At 32.5% G+C, this 21,833-nt stretch overlaps 1 protein-coding gene across 1 annotated transcript in view; it reads right to left on the bottom strand.

Moving 5' to 3' along the window:
• Positions 1 to 21,833, bottom strand: part of LOC132705356 (kinesin-like protein CG14535) — a 577,250-nt gene that overhangs the window by 55,259 nt on the left and 500,158 nt on the right. Inside the window, 1 exon segment of the mRNA XM_060675896.1 lies at positions 3,454 to 3,672. Within this exon segment, the coding sequence (XP_060531879.1) occupies positions 3,454 to 3,672 (219 nt within the window).

Consider the following 21,833-nt stretch of genomic DNA (forward strand, 5'->3'; position numbering starts at 1 on the left):
TAGAGATTTAGCTAAGCTAAATCTAAGTACGCCCAGAAGATGTGACACAGTAATCAGAACGATATTAAATATAGTCTCTTAACATTGAACACTAATATTTTGGTCGTCTTTAGTCCACTCTGTATGAACCTTATAAAATTATTTGAAATGTTCAATATAGTAATTAGGTTTGGATAAAAATTGATGGATCTAATTTAAGAATAATTTTCGATGTTAGTGCAATATATTAAATGTGCGGTGCAATGTATTTCACGTAAACGTTAAAGCACTTTAAAACGCGTAGGCGGAAAAACTTTTTTCGCATTATTTTCGCGGAACATGCCAGAATTTAATCAGGCAACGCTTCAATCGATGGTCATGATTTAATTAAGTATCGGAGCGGATGGGTAGATAATTCAAGCGAGAGTCGAAAATACTTCGACTAAATTCCTGACCTGCTCCGGTCAATCCCGGACTGCACGGAATTTCCGACGCCACTTTATTAAAAACGCTTTCGAGCCTTTATTTTTATGTAATAACCAAATAATTCAATTGTTCGTAATATTTCGTAACGAGTGTTTGAAACAAAGATATATAATAAAGGGTAGTTGGGAGGTGGTTTTATTTTTTAAAGTGATGGAGATATCAAGACACATCATACATAATATACAGCTTACCCAGAATAATATTTTTATGGATTCAAAAGCATAGGTAAATTAGAAATGTAACTCAATGTAGGTTAACAAAATAGCTTGCTAATATTTCGTTAAACATTACGCATACCATAACAAATAGTTATAATAATAATATTAATAAATTTATTTATTGTTATAAGTCGGAACTGCCAAAATATATATGCTCCTATAAATGAAAAATGAATGGCTAACAATAGGCACTATATCAATGTAGCTTTAACTGTAGACGATTAAAAATTAATAACAATTACAAAAAACAAGAGAAATAGAGAGCGTTTAAAATTTCGAATTAAAAGATGGAAGCATTTTATCAGATATGGAGACGGAACTAATGAACCGCTACTTTTGGATACTGATTAAGTTAGATTGATATTAAAATTGCGTATGTTATTAACATTTTGAGCAATATTACAAGATACTTCGAATTTTTATATGTCAAAATTTTAAAAAATAATGTTTTCATGTGCAGTTTCGATCGAAAAAGCATATTTAAATAATGCAATCTAACTCTATAAATTAGCCTCTAGCAAGAATTTTGAATTTGGAATGGGATAGAGCTAATTCGAAAAAAAAAGTAACTGTGTATCTTGTGCAAGGTAGACGCTATGGCGTGTACTAATTTCCAGTCACTAAATGGATATTTGTGGTTCGCGAATCAAGGATTACTCTCAAACTGTTACCATAATTCTAGTAAGAAAAAACATTTTCACCTAGCTTCATTTGAGTATTGTTTCTAAATCTAAAAATTTGCCCGTCATTTCCGAAAATAATCACAAAAGATTTAGTTGAATTCAGTTTTGAAAGACGCTCAGATGCTATATTGCATACTTATAGTAACTTATAATATATAATTATAAATTAAATATAATAAGTTATATGGAAATTAGAAGTAAATTGGGGTGTCGTCAGCATAGAAGTGAAAGCTGCAATGACAAAGAGATTTGGAGAAGCTATATACAATATACGGAAGAGGGCTAAAAATACCATCCTGCGGCGCCCCCATGCGCAAGTTAAATGATGCAGAATATTTTTTGCTCGTATACTTATGCTATGAACACAATTAAAATTTCTAATTATATGCTTGATTTTGAGATCAGAACCAGGTCATTGAAAAATGTGTTTTTTTTACACTTGAAAACTGAAATTGGAAATTTTTTATTATGGATCTATGGAAGAAGTTAATATTTAATACTTTGATCTAACTACGGTGAAAATATATAATACAGGATGGTCACAAATGACAATTAAAAAATGCTTTTTCTAATTGAAAAATCTCAATTTTTTTAAATGAAATGCCCTGTATTTAGCACCTTTAATGGGTTTGGGATTTAATTCTTTTAATTTAATTAATTTTTTATGCAGTTCCATAAAAAAAGTTCAGGTGTGTTAAGTCAGGGCTTCCTATTGGCCAATCCAAAATGGAAAATGTTGATTTAAACAATTTCTAACAGGCACTACGGTATGATATAGAACACTATCTTGTAGGAAAACAATCCGGTCTTCAATATCGTCCAGCAGAGTATCAATTAATGGGACAACAAATTGAAATATCTCCATTCAAAACAAAGTCGCGTATAATTCCGCACTACACATTAACACTTCTCCGACCCTGTTTCTTAATTTCTTTTAGACGATTTTCATTTGAGAAATACAGGTAATGAGTATTTTCTCTGTTGAACATACCGGCCATACTGAAAATTGCCTCATCTGTAAATAGAGTTTTTAAAAAATGTCACTTTCAAAATAGTGGTCCATCATAAGGGAACTTTAAAATATTCTTGTTTAAAAGTCACTGGTTTATTCGTGAGTCAAATGCCGTTTACCGCACCTGTTAAATTAAATATGGCAAATTTTGAATTTTGGATTATAAAACGATCATCATACCTAGTTCAAAACACTTCGAAGCTTCAAATGAGCAAAACAGTCATAATATTGATCGACAGAAGTAGTCCCATAAATGTGAACTACTCGCACTTCCATTAGAAAAAAAAATATCTCAGAAAAAAAGAAGAAAAGTCTTGGATCCATGTTGCCCTATCTGAATAATCCACTGCATCAAGACTTTATATAAGAATTTGCTACAAGCATATGATAAAAAGCAAGTTCCTTTTTCTTAAAAAATATATTTATTTTTAACATGAAATTTTCGACTATTATATCATTTATTATATCATATATTTTGTTTCACGTTTTTGGTTAGCCTCATTTTTCATTGTTAACAAGCTCCAAAATACGTAACGCCATTTTATTGAAACATTCTTAAAATGTTCAATTTCACTTACACCTTTTTTTTTCTTTCATATAATATTTTTTATTTTCAGTTTTGTTTTATTAGCTATGTAGATCAGTTTATTTTAGTATTAGTTTAGTATTGTTTTTAATGTTATTAAACTATTAAAATAATATTAAAATAAATATTATATATTTTATTAAATATAATTTTTATTAAATTTTTATTTCTTTCTTTTGGTACTTGCAATTGGTTTTTTAAAACATTCTGGGTATTTTCCGGTCCAGATTACATTTACTAGTTGCAAAAGCAATAGCAGAATAAGATAGAATTATTAGTTGCGAATTGAAGTTGGAATTAAGCATAAAAAGAGAGGCCTTCAAAGTGTCACATGACCCACTATTTCATTTTCAGTACAAACAGTAGAGAATTGTCTTATTATATAATACCATCCCAAATTTCATCGCAATATACCAAAAGGTTCAAAAGAGTTTTGTTTTTGTATGGTATTTATTAGTTGGCGGTCTATGGCTTAAAATAACATCTCACCTGCGAGTCGTCCTGCGAAAATATAGCATCGAACGCGAACATTTTGGGCGCAGCCACCCCAACCCGCCTGTCTTCCGGTGCCGAAGAACTGCCGTAGAGGGTGGGATCCAGTAGCGTTACTTGTTTTTTCCGCTTATCCAGAGTGAAAAAGCTGTTAGAACTACTGGGTTCCATACAAGTACTGTTGGTTGGATTCGATACTCGCAACATTACTTTCACCTGAAACAAAAACAGTGCTAAAATAACATAGCTGATATTTTATTCGTAATTTATGAATATTTATGCCGAAAAATAAATAATGAAAATTTAATCCGTAGGTCGAAATTTGAATGCTCGCCGTTATTAAACAGAAACAAATAATTCAAATTGAATGAAAACATTTTTCTTTCATAGAAAATTTCGGTTACACGGGCGAAATGTAGCGTTTTTAGTTTTGCAGCAATATTACTTCATCCGAGGAAATGTCTAAATGCGATTCACGCAAATTTAACAAAAGGAGTTAATAAAGCACTCCATTTTGGCATACGGCTTTCGAGATAAGATAGAGTTGTCCAATTACAACTTGATTTACGTTGGCGGACAATAATAGGGTTCCAATTTTTCTTCGCATTTTCCTCTAACTAAAGTTTATTATTATTTTATTATCCCCACATTTAAAAATGGAGTAGATGTGACTTAAATAACTCATTAAATAACCCATTTACAATAAACTTAATTACATCTAAGCTCTTTGAATAATTATTTAAGAATAACATATTTAGTCAACAGTTGAAACCACCTGCAGCCTTATAGAAGGTGTGATAACTTATTGGGACATCACCAACGCCATCGACTAACTTTCTGAATTTTATAGGATCAGTGGAAACAGCTTAAAGCTAATATATTTTTTTTATCAAATAGAACTGTCTTTATGGGGGTAAGCTCTCTGATATTGGGGTCACAAATCATGGAGTACCCCAGGGGTGAGAGGCTCTCACTGTCCTTAATATGCAGTGAACGGCTAAAATATGGAGCAAACTTATTTAAAAATCAGGTACTGGATTTTAAGAATACTCGCACACGCTCTTCGCTAGCAATTTCTTTCCCAAATCCAAATCAGCCGGATATGCCAGATAGACAGATGTAGCTTCAACATTTTGCTCGACAAATGCATGAATATTTAAAAACGGTATTTGCTGGACAGTGGATTGGTGGAAAGGGATCAATAGTATGGCCTGCAGAATCTTCAGATATTACTCCACTAGATTTTTTCCTCTGGGGATATTTACAAGTATATAAGAAAAAAACCATAAAATTTATATGATTTAAAATTTAGAATTAGATACGAAATAAGGCAAATTAATGAAAATATTCGGCGTAATGTTTTGGAAGTGTTTTTAAAGTGATTACCATATTGTCAAGAAGTAAACGATGGGCATTTTCAATGCATTCGCAGTCTATAAATTTTCTCTTAATTTTACTAACTGTGGGTCTTGGGTCTTTCTGGATATTTTACATTAAACAAATTACAAACTTCTTCTTCAGTTTTTGTTTTGTCTCCATATGCAAGAAAAATTAAATTTTTAATTCTCTGTGTTTCATTTAGAGCAGCCATTTTGCAGTCTCTTTACTGCCGGAATTGTAACTGTAAGAATTTAATTATATATATATATATATATATATATATATATATATATATATATATATATATATATATATTCTCACGTATTGATTCACGGATGGAAAAATGTGATGACACTATACTCCGGGATATCATCCGTTCGCTCGTTGAACTCCGACTGGAATCCTGCATCCGACTGGAATCCTGCAAATCCTGCATCCGACTGGAATCCTGCAGACGTTTCGCCAAACTCTCACTTGGCATCTTCAATGCTCGCGCTCCGAAAACAGTGTTCGAAGTGTTTTCGGAGCGCGAGCATTATATATATATATACATATATATATATATATATATATATATATATATATATATATATATATATATATATATATATATATATATATATATATATATATATATATATATATATATATATATATATATATATATATATATATATATATATATATATATATATATATCTATATATATATATATATATATATATATATATATATATATATATATATATATATATATATAATGATACTATATTCCGGGATATCCGTTCGCTCGTTGAACTCCGACTGGAATCCTGCATCCGACTGGAATACTGCAAATCCTGCATCCGACTGGAATCCTGCAGACGTTTCGCCAAAATCTCACTTGGCATCTTCAATGCTCGCGCTCCGAAAACACTTCGAACACTGGTGTATATATATATATATATATATATATATATATATATATATATATATATATATATATATATATATATATATATATATATATATATATATATATATATATATATATATATATATATATATATATATATATATATATATATATATATATATATATATATATATATATATATATATATATATTTACATATATATAGCTACAGCTACAGCAATGGGCAGGATGTTTTCAGACTTACCGAAATATATATATTGGACTGCTTAGTTTATATGAACGAAAAAATAGTTAATTATGGAACACATCAAGTCTATTACTATGTGTACATCCAGTTTAACTTAAATTGTGCTGTGGTAATATGGGGTAACTGCGCGAGAGCCAGAGAAATAACGAGAGAGGACCATGTTGTTCAAACGACGTGAACACTGTTATCGGGGTCTGTTTTGTTCAATAAAATCTGCTGACATTTCCTTTTCTTCCATCCTTTCTTCTTTCTTTTATCTTAAACAGCACTTATCTCGATTTTTGTGGTTATGGTGGAAAGTATTACTCATAACCTAAGATCTATCCACCGTAGCTCCCTTGTTTGACCCATAAGTTATCTTTAAATGTCTAACAAATATCAAATATTAATCAATTCAAGTCCACAGTAAGGATTTTTTTTTTGCAATAAAAGCATTTTATTCAGTTCACGAATATTTAAATTTCAAATTTAAATTATAATGCGTTCCAATTTTGTTCCTGTTTGTTATCCATTATATTTTAACGTGATACATTGAATACACCGTTTATAATCTTGTTTGTACAATATTTTGACTATTTATTATACTAATATCCGATACTTACACCAATGGAAATAAAAGTTATTATTATTATCATTATTATTATTATTCCAATGCTTTTCACGATTTCTCAGATTGAAGAAATTTAGGAATTAAAACTATTGTTCTCCTAAATGTTTCCATAAGTTACCAAATAATAGTAAACAAATAGAATTAAACATTTTCAAATTTAAAAAAAGAACTTCTTAATTAAAAAATAATTCTATACTGTGAAAGATTTTTGAAACATTGACATACTTGTGCATTTAATATGAATGATTGATGGATATTAGGACCGCTTTAAATTATGTGATAAAAGTGCTTTGCACTTTAAAATACACAATAACAAGGCTTTACTATCTTAATTCTTAAACATTTCGCTTATATGCAGGTGGAACGCCTGAGGAGGGCTGGATTGAAGTGAAATTAAACCAGGGACAGAAGATTATTAAATGTCGCTGATTTAACGAAAATTGGATCAATTCAAGGAAAATTAAATCATAAATGCACCCCTATCAATTTTTCGCGAGCCTGCAGCTGTTTATCTCAGGTTAATTTCCTACGTCTGCGGGATATATTCTTATTTCGAAATCTGATCGAAATCGAAATTTTGTTTAGAGAGGAAGAGTAATTAATGTTTTCGATTAAATTTTTAATCTTGAAGTAATGGAGGGAATTCGTTGATATCAATGGAGTTATAATTTTAGGATCAAGTTTGCGCTGTTTCAATTTCCTTCCTTTTTAAATAAAAAATGGATTTAAATATTGTAAGCGGTCATTTAACGAAAAAGTAATCTCAGGCAAACTACTCTACTACAGGCTACTATCTCAGGCAAATTACTTGTTTTTTTTTTGCTTTTTGAGTATAATATTAACTTAAAAAAAATATACAACTTACTTCCAGTGTTCAGAAAATAATATAAATTTAATGCATTTTTATAAGTGAGTCGATATAATCCTTTTTAAGCTACGCCGCCGTCTAACTTTCAAAGTAAGGCATGAAAAAACAAAATCCGCGAGTGTCAACTTGATTCATTTATGACATTTGTCGTTCTGCTTACCATTTTATTGTGCCAAAACCAGATGTAAAAGTGATTATTTCTTCTTCAATTTGCTACAAAACTGGTAAAAAGTATGTTTTTTTTTATATTAGGGCGACAATATTTTTTTGGATATTTTTTGTATATTTACAACTTAACAAAACATTTTATATTAATATTTGCATAAAAAAATACATGCTAGTCGACTAGATTGGCTGTTTAAATATCTCGCGTCCATGCCAATTGCCTCGTCCATTCCAATATGTCCAGGCAATGGGTACAAAACAACGACAACGAGCTAAAGTGTACAGAGAAAAACCGAAACAACATCCAAAGAAATACAACTTATTGAAAGAAAAAAGCTCAAAAAGGCAGAAGCTTTGTAGAGATTTGCAAAAACAAAAAATTATAGAGGGTTTTAAATCACTAGCAATTTTAAAAGTCAAAAGAGAACGAGAAGCAAGTAGGAAGAGGGTTGAAAGTTGAAAGAAAAGAAAATTAATCAAGAGAAGGAAATGAAGCGGGAAACAACCGTTTTTAAGTCGCCACAAGCACTAGGTAAAGCATGGAGGAGGAAACTGAAAAAGTTTTGCCCAAATGTTCAGAAAACCAAAAGGAAGTTGTGAAACAATTAGCTTCATATGTAGTTCCAGAAATTAAATTTTACTTCAGGGATGACATTAGTCGCCAGGCACCGGGAAAGAGGGATGTTATTTCAGCGAAAATTAAAGAAAGCAAGACTAAACTTCAAAAACGACATATGTGCGAAGCTTATGCGTTTTTTTGTACGCTTCAGAGCTAAACAATTCCGAAAAACCTCCACAGAATTACTACTGCTTCTGTGTTGCAGCATTGATGACAGCAACTCTATGAATGGGCTATGTAGCAATTGCGAAAATGGCATGGAATATGCACTGAAACCTTTGAGGAGCAATGACGGCTTAGAATTGGAAATAACAAGGAAAAGTTCATTTGATGAGTCCCAAGTTTTATAAATAAAAGGGGCTATAAGTTTCCTTCAAGGACTTTTAGGACAGTTTCAAATTTACCAGTAAAGTTGTTCAAGAAAAATAGTGTGAATAGTTAAAAAAGTAAGTGAAGAGAAAGGCGTTCTTCAAGTAGATTTTGCGGAAATTGATTCGTGTATCTCTCAATCTGCTCACTGGAGACATCAACAAGTTACGGTATTCATTGCCGTAGCATGGGTCCCCAGTAACTGTCACTCTTATTCTGTGGTTAGTGAAAACCTTAATCATGACAAAATTTGCGTTTGGTTTTTTCTGAAGATAATTATTCAAGTTGACATTTGATGGGTGTGCAGCACAATTCTAAAATCAATTTACATTAACAAATTTATGTTTCATGGAGCAAGATTTTGGAGTGTGAGGTAGGAAGGGTACCCCGTTGACGGTGTTGGGATCAAAATTAAAAGAATGGCATTGGAGAAAGTCAAAGGAGAAAATCAATAAACAATGACGCCAAATCATTGTACAACGTAGTTTTGTCGGAGGCTAAGAATATGAATGTATTGTTTGCATCTAATGTTGACATTGACGAACATAAGAGGATGTTGAACTCTCGTTGGAACCATATTGAGTCATTGGAAGGAGTTAAATCTGGCCACTTTTTCAAGGCACTTGATAGCCATAGACTGGTAATGGGTCAAACTGAATTGAATAACTTAAAATTTTTATAAAGTGTTCGATACGCACTTTGTGTTAGAGAATCTGTTCATTATTTTTTTGTGCAATTTTTGAATTTCATATTAAATAAAAAATTAAGAAAATTAATTAAAATCAAAATTACCATTATAATTTTGTCCCATCCGTACCATATATACGATGAAACAAAATTAAAAAGTCCGTAATGGCAATTGACAAAATTTAAATATTTTTTAAATATTTACAAATATTATGAATAAGCTTCATTGTATCCGATTGAATTTTTGCAAACCAAACCAGAAAAATGATTCGAGAAAAAAACGTAAAAAAATCGACTGTTTTTGATTGTCCCATCCATACCAAACTTTGAGATCCTGTAATATGGATGGACGGCAGAAATAAATTATTCCAAACTATTCATTTGATAGTATTGTTATTTCGAATTAGTATTCATGTGACATCAAAATGATATACTTATTTATTTCAAAATTTTATAATTTTTTAAAAATTAATGCTTCTGATACGTTCCATCCACCCCCTAGAAATGGCCGTAAAGTAAATGTTTTTTTTTTTTAATTTTGGGTGCTTCTTTTTAGAACGATGGTGAAGATGTTCAATCAAACTGCTCTTTCACTAGAAGTAAAGGAAGTGATTTGAAAGTAAAAATTGAATTATGAAAACTAGGGTAGATTTCAGTAGATGTTTTCGACACTCATTGTCCCAAAACAATGCTTTCTAGAGTGGAAACTTTAATTTAATGCACGTACACTGTATACCGCCCAGATAATATTTTTTTCTTAAGTGAGAGATCTGACCAAGTAACGCAACAGTAATAGTCTCAAACACACAACATTTTCCAGTCGTCCGGTATAAATACACAAAAGTAAAAAAGACAAAAGTCTGTCCTGGTGCCTGATTGTGCAATAAAAAGCAATTACGAATTTTACTGCTTACTGCTGCAATAAGCTCCAGAATGCATAATGACCGAGAAATAATAAAATGCAGGCTTCCAAACGAACGAAAATAGAACCTTTTAGCTTCGGCAATAACTTTTATTATGGTTGTTTTTAATGGAGCGACGCGGAACGGTGTATTGGGATACCGGAGTTTCATTATCTTTATCAATACTCGGTAATCGGGTGGTGCTAAAATATGCGTGCTGCGTGATTAATTAAAGATTAATTGCAAAATAAACCCCACACAAAGGTCAACAAATATACAGTAAATTACTATTTCAGTTGTTCATAATAAAACTACCTGAACTCCTCGAAGCTAGGTGGTGTAGAGCTAGGCGTGTGACGTCACATATCCGCTACTAATATCAGTTTTGCTGAAAACACACTCCACTTTGTATTATTTTTTGTGATTTTTACGCAAGTTTGGTAAAGTAAACACGTACAGGAACAACGTAGAAGATTATTGATTCGCACAGAACTGACTTGGCAGCAAGATATCACGTAACCACCAAGACTCAGATATTAGTCCACAACATATTTCCACAAAATGCCTTGTTCCAATCACATTGCAATAAGGCAAGCACCGATGCAACAGACATCTCAGATTCGGATAGTGAATGGCAACCGCATCGTCGTGGAAGTAGTAATAATAATAATACTTCCCCTAAAATTCTAGATTCTAGATGACTAACGGTTATCCACAAGAATGTAATAGATGTTTTTGTACAGTTCTATCCCAGTAGATCTGTATCTATCGTTCTCCAGCACAGGTGAATACCGATAATTTGGCATTTTTCTATAATAAGGCTTAGATTGTATGCTACTTCTTGGACAATCTTGGCTACTTTGTCATGTCTCCTTGTGTATTCTCATGGTGCGAGGACCTTGCAGCTGTTGATAATCTGCAATACATTGACGTAATAGTCGGTATATTCATATTTGTGAGTCATGCAGTTGAAGCGTGCTTATCCAGGTATCCTTTCTCAATTAAGATGGGCCAGATCGAATAAGGGTTGAAGCGGTAGTTTCTATCTCTCATTCTAAGAGCACAGTTTCATATTTCTGTTGGAAATACCGTCGTGACATTTCTATCTGGGTCTTATGACAAATTCGCAGATCTGAAACGCTCCTACCCTATGTGGTAGGTGGAATCTTTGTTTACTAGTTCTGGGATGTATGTTAGAGTTCTGTGAAGCCTATCTAACTCCGCAGACGTTCAATTAACTACACCGAAGCTATAGCACCTTATGCTTCTTTCACTCAAACTTCAAGCGGATATCGAGAAGATGTTTGTATCCTCGGTTGAGCTTGTTAATTACAGATGATAAAGGGTTAATATAATTTCATTTTCCCTTTGTATACGTGCAGACATTGAGCAGCCAGGTATGCGGGACACTGCCAAACAATTTTTGGTAATGTATATATGCTGAATATAGATTCTTTTTCGTAATTACTGCGCTTCGACCACCGCCCTCAACTAATAGATCTTGGTTCTCCAAATCCTGGTAAAGCTTTTTGGTCAATATTTCGCTAAGTATTTCATATATCGTGGGCAGCCAAGTTATAATTATTACTATTATTATTGTTATTGATATTGTCATTGTCAATATATTGCTTTTGTACTAATTTTTTGGTAAACCAATTTTTTCGTTTACAAAAAAATGAGGAGAAACTTCTTGATCAAGGCGACGAAACAGTGAAAACCGACGTATTGTTAATTTGGAGTAAACTGCGTGTACGTAGAGTTGGGTTAAATCGGCTCTGGGACGCATTCGCAGTCATAAATTGAAAATGTCTACGCCGCCGTACGGACCACAATCCATAAACTAGTCCGGCACAAGCCACAAACTTTGCCGGGTCAGTACGGTTTGCAAAATAATTGTCCTTGGGGAACGATTTATATTGCGAAATTTTAATCATTACCGCTTTTGCGCGAAAAAATTATGGAAAATATTATGGCCGAGAAGCAATAAATAAATAGAGAGAAACGGATAATATAAGTAACCTGAATATATACATATATACAGCGTGGTTCACACAAAATGACCCAATCATCGATCTGACAAGATATACAAAAAAAGAATATGGTTTTTATGTATGCAAGATGTCTGCCTTTTTCTTTGCAGGTAAAAGCTTGAAATTTTCGATAGAAACACTGAATATTGAACACATTCGGAGAGTGCATGTCAAGACGAGTTCAACGATATATGATATTTCTTCTTTTTCCTTCTTTTTTGATATAAACGGAAACTGTCGCAGCGAGAGCGTTTTATAGCATATTATGTAACAATTGTGGTAAACGGCATTTGACTAAAGAGTTTATTTGGCACGAGCGGAGTGGCTTATTACCAAACGTGTTGCATACCACACTTTTTCTACGACCGTTAGTTTTTGGGTACATTTTAGCAAAACAAAACGAATACATTCACTGACGTGATCGTCAGAATTGAAAAACATAAAAAATTCAAGCCGTACGGTAAAATCTCCGAAAACATCCGAAGGCTCCTAAATCCGTGCGGTAATATCCCGGAAATGTCTGGGACAAGAAACTCACGTGGTAAAGTGACGATTGCCGCACGATAGATTAATGAATAATTAGGTATTTTACAGAAGCGGGTAGAAAAAATATAAATTCTTTACATGAACAATAAACGACTAAAGTTTGTGCTGCCTTAATACAGTGAGGCAATTTTTTAAGTGAGTCGATTTTTTTATAATCCTTATATTACTCCATAGTTAAATTGAGCATGGAAAGACGATTTCAACGAAATATAATAATAGAGGAACCGTATCGGAATTATAAATCATCATACCGATTAAATAAGTAATTTACTTATATTGCAAAATATCAAAAAACAAAAAAAAAATAACTTTTAGATTTTGTTACCGTTCATATAACCAGCCAAATAAAGAAAAACCAATTCACATTCTAACTAAAAAAACTCCTTTTCCAGCATTAGAACATCGCTATTGAAATTGAGTCTTATTACTTAATGTAATTATTAGGTAATGTACAGGAGGTATCATGAATTGCTTTCTCTTTTTTTGGTATAACGGCTGATCTAAATTAAGTGTTATCATTGGTAACTTTGTTATGACTCAGTTAAATTAACAAACTAGTAGCATTTATTACGATGGTGAAACTAGAAAAACAATTGAATCTAAGGTTTGGGACATATTTAAGGAAAGGTACTCTTTTCAATGAAACATCCTGTATATTTTTTAATCTGAAGCTGTTAACTCACCAACAGAACAATAAACGTCATATGTAGTATTAGGCTAAAATTGTAAATAACCGAATTAGAAGGCTATGACTAGTTGCGAAATGAAAGTTTTCAAATTTTCTTTATGTTTTTAATTTGAGCGTAAGAAACAATAATAATTTATTATAAAATTTTTTCATCTCCTTCGTTTAGCAAAAACGGTTTCATTATTTCCAAAGAATCAACAAAGGCCCAGAAAAAATTGTCCAAAGAAGGCTGTGCATAATAATGACAGGCCTGCCAAATAGAAAAATAATTGTCACAACATTAGTTTTAATGTGTTAATAATTACTATTGTTATATCAATTGTTATCAATTAGTTAAATAAATTTTACTATATCACTTACTCAAAAATGATTTTTACACATGAAGAAAAGTGGCATGCAGTAAATCGTCTGTAAGAGCAAGAGAACGACACATAAACCTATATCCACAGCATGTTCCACCACATGGACAGTTTTCTTTGGATCTTTAGCTAATCTTTAGAAATAATAATTATTATAAGTAAAGACGTGGAAATTGGTGTTCTTGAATATTTTGAAACATATCGTGACAATTCTATTCGAGACTCTAACTTATCTTTTAATACTGTCCAAAGAATTTGAAAAAAAAACACAAATTTTGCCCTTATAAATTCCGAAGAGGTCAGGTGCTTTTGGAAGAGGATGCTGAGAGAAGACATTTTTTCTCATTGGAAGGTTAAGTTTGCCGCCAAAATATAAATAATTTCCGGTATATTTTGTGGACCGACTTATCAAAATTTTCAAATTCGAGACTTTATAATCAAAAAAATCATCATTATTGGTTAACAGAAAATTTATCGCTAGTACATCCTCGGGATTCATAAGTTCGTTTCAGCTATAACGTTTTTTGGGGGTATAATTGGTTCTTGCAATGTTGGTCCATATTTTTACGATCACACGCTGACCGTTGAGAGGTACAATTATTACTGGAATTCTGGATGGTTTTCTAGATGAGCTTAACATCATAAGGAGGCAGAATCTCAATTTCCGACAAGATGGCGCACCAGCTCATAACTTCCGAGGCACATATCAATTTCTGACTATCATTTTCAACAATAAACGGATTGCTACAAATGGACCTATTCCTTGGCCTTCTAGATCAGCAGATATAACCCCCACTTGATTACTACTTGTGAGGTTACTTAATTGACGAAATTTCTAAGGAAAGATATGGTCTGTTCATAGATATAAGAAAGTGACCAATTGCTTTTGAATGGGATTATCCAAGGGTGGTCATTAACATACAATGCAACAAGATTATTACCTAAAGTTTCGGAATTTAAATTCAGGTAAAATTGTGGGTCTGTAATAGAAAATAATTTTATACCTACCTGTGTTTAATATTCATTGGTTTGATATACTACTTAGTTTAAGTTTATTAGTAATCATTCTTATTTCGTGTGTAATACAGCGTGTGTTGAATCGTGTGCGAATTATGCAAAATATGTGCGAGTCTAGTGAATCTCAGGAGATGCTCCCGCCCAAATGTTGAAAACACTATTCTATTTAGACTAAGGAAGTTATAAACAATGTTTATTTAACTCTCATTGAACGTGGTGCCAGCAAGCAATCATCTTTAGAAGAAACGCCCACATTAACGAAAATTCCAACATCAACTGTATGGAAAATTGTGAATAATCCCATTTCATCGAGGAAAAAAATAAGACTTTACCAACACGTTGATGTTTTAAAGATTGCAATTAGAGAAAAAATAAACCAGATGGAGATTGTAGAACAATACTAAAGGCAATTCGCTCAATTTACTCGCTCAAAAATGTATTGAAGTACAAGGTGCTGTTTTTGAACATCTCTAAAAATAACTTAATTAATTATAAATTAATTAGCTCATTCAGTTTTTTATTTCTATTTCATTTTTTTTCTTAAATTGAGTTTTATTTCACAACCACTCATAGCCATCTAGTCTAATTTTAGGTTAATATTGCATATAACCCTTTTTGTTCTGTTGGTGAGTTGTTGAAACGAGTACATTTTCCTAATTTTTCCTTAATCCCTACATTCAATTCCTTTTTTTTTTCACCACCGTAAGTAATCAGTGCGAAAAATGCCACTAGTTTGCCAATTTAATCGATTTTATATCTCTACTCACAACGACATTACGAATAATGAACAGTCTGTATATAAAAGTTATGAAGTAAAGCTAGGACAGTTTTCGTCTGTGTCAAAAAAAAATGATTGAACTTATTGCTAAAGATTAAGGTTAATCAGGTTTATAAATAAAAATTATAAAGTCCTCCCCAGCTCACACCATTTAATTGTAAATAATAATTAATATAATTTTTAAAAAATTGCAGTCTTCGACGAAAATCGTTCCCGACAAAAAACCATACAAGTTTTATAAGATCTTTTGGAATTATTAAATAGAGGAAAGCATAAATTAGATAACGTATAAATTTCAAATACTTCAAATTATAAATAACCGAAATATAAAACATTTTATCAAAAAAATCTGATGTTTTTTGCCAATATTTTGTCCCCAGGAACGACTAAGGAATTTATAATTAAACAACCGAGTATTTTTTTTTAATATACTCCCGAAGGTCTATCAGCAGATACTATAAAATTCACCCAAACCATCTCCATTTACTCGTAATTAATTATTTTATAAAAATTTTTAGCCTCCTACAGAAACCGTTCCCGACGGCAAATGGTACAACTTGTGTAAGACTTTTTGGTATGGTTGGTTAAAGGAATGACCAAAGTATATAGCGTATAGATTTAAATTTCTCACAGTTGTAATAAACGAGATATAAATCATAAATTACTGACCATCGATTTTTGAGCTGGTATTTCAGATCAAAATGGAATTTCGAGGTAATATCCCAAAAGCTTGCAAAATTTAGCCTAAAGTGGTTTCTGATAATAAGAAATCTGAAACCGAAACTACTTTTTGGAAATATCGACATTTTCTGATGATTTATGATTTTATTTATTCTGTTTTTCCAAATATCTCCCGCACCCTGTATAATAAACGAAAGCTGTAAATACGAAAATTGTAGCTCTCGGCACAGTTTATAATACCTTTTAAACCAAATTTTCCTATCTTTTACAGTTTCTCATTTGCTTCTAACATTTTACCCATGGAAACGGCAATTTTCAGGGTCTTTTAGTTTTTTGACCATAACCGATACAACCTGTACATAATCGAGAAAATTACAGAATTAGAGATTAAAGCCCTGGATCTTCCACATTTCTTGGTAGATGACGTTTTCTAATACAGAAAATGGTTTTTGAGAGAATAATATTTAGTTGAAACAATGCCGCACACCGTACTTCGTAATAGTAAGTGACGTCATTGCGTCTAAATTGAACGCCATTTTCACATGGATTTTTTCAAATATCTCGAGCAGCGTGTGTTATACAAGAAAACCGTAAATACAAAAATTGTAGTTCTCGATGTGGACTATAACACTGTTTAGACCAATTGGCTCTATTTTTGACAAATTTTGGTTTCGCCTAATAATTTAATTGCAAAAAGAACAATTTTCACAGTCTTTTAGATTTTTGTCCATAATTGAAAAACCCTTTAGATAATCGAAAAATGTCCTAAAATAAAAGATTTAGTCCCAGATCTGCCGCGTTTTCCTGTTCAAGAATTTTTCCTATCGAGTTTATCGTTTTGGAGAAAATAATATTTTTGTGGAAGCCAAAATAAACCAGTTTTTTAAAAAATACTTTGCGCTTCTGGACACAAAACGCCGCGACACGAGCCCCCACTATCAGATATCGTTGAACTCGTTTATGAATGCACTTTCAGTGTGTTCCACTTAAAATAAGAAAATTTGGACTTGGCCTGAAATAACTAAACACCCTGTATACATATGATATTTAGGTAAGGACAGGAAACTTTTACATTAAACTTTCTATATAGATCTTATCAGTTCTCAGATCGAATTGTGGCTCATCTTAAATAAACCACGCTGTGCAAATAACATATTTCTGGCTTCATACCGTCTGTTCGAAATTGATGTGCAAAAAAATTGGGGGTTGATTATAATCGACAAAGAAGCTTTTTAAAAACTCATTTTTAAATTATATTATAATATAAATGTCGTATCATTCCATGTGTGATATCTATCGAGAAAAATTATGAACATTACTTTAGAACACTACTTTTGGTCCACAACAATCAAACAACAAACCTATCTTAACTGCACCGGGATTTGCAAATTTCTTTGGTCCCATTAGGGTTCGTTATATGGCACGATTAATTTTACCGGCCGTATTCCCGCCCGCTCCGGGTTAACGCATTTACTAATCAACTAACTTAATCTAATTATTTTTATTAATTATTATCTGAAACGTAAACGGAATGACTTACGATGCCAAAGCATCCTCCCGCCCCGCTCATTTATTAATATCTACCGACGTGGTTAATGTAATTACAAAGGGGGCGTTCTAAAACACAAGGGGCGGAATCTGCTTGTTTCAAATTGTTAAACTGACGTCTCATTGTTAATTAAGGTTCATTGTGAAATCGCGGCGTCAGATACGAACTAATATTTTGAATGGCGGCAATGTGGAATATCTTACACCATTCCGCTACTGTCGTTGACTGCTTTCCATTTTGTTTTCTATAACCGAGTCAGCACCGTCAGCGGAATTACGCGAGGAAATTATAAACTCATTGTCTTTGCGATATTAAATGCCGCCGTGATGATTAAAACGGCGCTAACCGCAAAATCTGAAAAGTTTAATTTAATTCGCAATCGTTCACATCATTCATCTTGATCAAACACATGGCTGAGGGATATGTGGAATTTCTCCAAAACAGCTCATTTTATTGATATTGGTTGGCAGTTAAAGGCTCAAACTACCCAAAAATATGTCAAATCCAAACGAAAAAGACGGGCACTTCTCAAGACTCTAGAATTCCTCAACTATACGGTCTTCCCAAAATTCACAAAACAAATCTTTGGTCTTCCGTCAGCGCCATCGGTTCACCTATGAACTGCTTAGGAATATATCTAAAATCTATCACAGGAAAGATGTTTCAGTGTGGTGCTTAATTTTTTTCATCTTATTCAAGAACTAAAAAGTAAATTAGAACAGGCGACTTTCGTGTCAGTTTTGATGTTGAATCTAAAGTTCCTAAAACACTAAGCATCAATGCAAACTTTTCAAAAACTTAAAACTTGCCTGTCTGCCATTGTATTTTAAGTATTTAAACCTATTAAATATAATATTAAAATAATGAGGAACATACACATGGTAGTTTATATTAAACATAATGTTTGTTTAGGTACCTACAAATCTATAAGCAATCAAACAATCTTAAGTGCAAACACAGGTTTCCGCCCCTTCGAACAATATATAAGTAGGTGCAGAGTAGAATACAAGTCAGTTAAGGCCTGAAGAAGTCAACAGGATGATCGGAAAAATGTCAGCAGTTCGATTTATAAACAATAGATGCAGCAAAAGTCCAAAAGAATCTTAAATAGTACTGTTAGACTTCTTCGAAAATTTCCATTCGCATTCGCATTCTCAGCTTATAATTTAATTCAGTGGTAGCTGTTCTTTTTCTTTCTATATTCCTGCCGTCTCTTTTAATTTCCCTTTTGTCCAAATTACCTGAGTAAAGTAAAATCACTAATAATACTTTTATTACTTGTCATACAGTGTACCATTTACAAATCTTCTGCATTCCTCCTGCGTCTGTGGTTGACAAATCAAGCTCGATAACGTTTCGCCAATCATCTTTTTGAGTTCTTTGTACTATTATCAGCCTCATTGGTTCTCCTACATATTTTCTAGCAACATATTTAGCTTCTATATTAAAACCCTTTACAGGGAGAACTGGTAGTTTCGTATTTAATTCCTTTCATTTCATGGAACAACTAAAATCGATGACATTAGATACAAACGATATTCCGGTTAGTTTCGACTTAGATTTTACCTTTACTAAAGCCTCTATCGACATTATTTCAGGTATATTAAAATCCGAGAATTTAAACAGAGGTCAGGAACAGTGATTGAAAGTATATTTATGGAAACTTTTGAGAAGAAAGCCCTTGGACACTTTCCACCTAATACCAACATTGCTATTTGGCCTCATCCAATTACATACATACTATTACAATAAAATTGTATTCAGTTCAGATAACACTGTTTTCTATTATCAATGATTCTGAAGAATTATCCATTGGAGAATTCTTCATGTGACGATTTTTTTTTACCGAACAGTCTTTTACAGATTATTAAAAAATATATGCACTTTGCTTCTAAAATCTTTAACTGTTACATTTAATGAATCGATTAGGACTGGAGTTTTCTCCGAGAATTTAAAATATCGGTAACTAATGTGCTATCTCCATTGTATCCCTATTCGGAAAAATATTCGAAATTTTGTTAAAAAAACTTGTTGACTATTCTGAGCTCATCAATCGAAGCAGTATGTAAGGTGGTGGACATTGTTAACTTTGTGTGACTAGAGTAAGGCTTTCGTCTGTGTTTCTCATGATCTTTTAACTGACAAAATGAAAAGGTATGGAATTCGGGATACAGATTTCAAACTTCTTGAGTCGTATTTATCATGTAGAAAACAGTGTGTTGAGTTCCAAGGAGAGATATCAACCTTAAAAAGTCTACGATTTGGAGTGCCCCAATGCTCAGTTTTGGGGCCATTACTATTTGTCATATATATATCAATGAACTTAGTCTTTCGATTCTTCCATCTACATGCGTATTATACTGGGCTGATGCTACTGGCATAAGCTTTGGGACAAACTTTCAAGAATTAAGTGTAAATAAATAATAATAACTAAAATGAATCTTTAGGAAGCACTTATTTCGAAAATAACGTCTTAAATCTGAACCTTCACAACACTTGACGATTTCAACTAATTGGTGCTGTTATTGATGCCAGACTAAATTGGTCGAAACATGTTGGTGAATTGAAAGCAAAACTTTGCAATGGACTGTTCGTATGTAGCTGACGTTAGATTTGGATTTGGATTCGGATTTGCGAATATTGCAGTGGACCAATTCGTTATTTACTTTAATTTAAAAAACGTATTCCTGCGGAAATTCCGGGAAATTAAGCGAGAAAATATTGTAAGGGAACTCCCAAAAACCATGTTCAATGTTGCTATACAGAAAATAACCCCTTTTCCGCTCGCATCACCCCAAATAATTCGTTATATTTATTTCGCAATCTGAAAAAAATCTGACGTTGTCCCAGATATTGAATTATACCATTAAAGAGCCATTTAAGAGGGCTTCAAAATAATGTATCACTCAACCACCTTGAAGCGGTCGGGAAGATATAAAACTACCCCCAATAATGCAATAACCATATGTTCGTTTTATTTATTTCGGAATCTCAAAAAAATCTGACGTTGTCCCAGATATTGAATTAGACCATTGAAGAGTCACTTAAGAGAGCTTCAAAATGATGTACTACTCAGCCACCTTGAAACTGTCGGGAAGGTATAGAACTACCCCCAATAATGAAATAACCAAATGATCGTTTTAGTTATTTCAGAATCTCAAAAAAAGCTGACGCCCTAGATATTGAATTAGACCATTGAAGAACCACTTAGAAAAGCTTCAAAATGATGTACTACTCAATCAAATTGAAACGGTCGGGAAAGTATAAAACTACATCCAATTATGAAATAACCAAATGTTCCGTTTTATTTATTTCGGAATCTCAAAAAAAGCTGACGTTGTCCCAGATATTGAATTAGACCATTGAAGAACCACTTAGGAGAGCTTCAAAATGATGTACTACTCAATCACCTTGAAGCGGTCGGAGAGATATGAAACTACCCCTGCCTATGAGATGCCCTACCATTCGTTTTCAAATGGTTGTCATATTTAAAATGTTAAGTTGCACACCCTGTGAATTTTATCAGGTTTTATTGCTATGGTTAATTTTCAAAAGATGTATATGCCCTTCTCTTTTTGTTTCTGAATTATTTGAAAAAAATTGTACAACCAGCATGATAACTGTTGCTCCTAATCCGGAAACGATTCAAATTGTTTTTTCCTTAAAGGGGACATCCTGTTTCTTTAAACGTCATCACGTACAGAATGTAGTCCCCTGTCGAATATTAGCGTTCCCTATACTGGAAATATTTAATAATGGAACATAATATGCAATTGTTATTAATCCCGAAAGCTCAAATTTGTGCGAAAATGTCGTCCCAGAAAACTTTTAATTAACGGCCCAATAAATATAAGAATGAAAAAGCACAAATAAAATTTAGAAAATTTCCTGAATATCGCTAGCATCCATGATTGGTGTATGTGTCTTTGTGGGTCAATTTCGAGTTAAGAACCAAATCTCTACTTT

This window comes from Cylas formicarius, unplaced genomic scaffold, assembly GCF_029955315.1.
Source record: "Cylas formicarius isolate icCylForm1 unplaced genomic scaffold, icCylForm1.1 PGA_scaffold_7__23_contigs__length_41026272, whole genome shotgun sequence".
Taxonomy (NCBI): domain Eukaryota; kingdom Metazoa; phylum Arthropoda; class Insecta; order Coleoptera; family Brentidae; genus Cylas; species Cylas formicarius.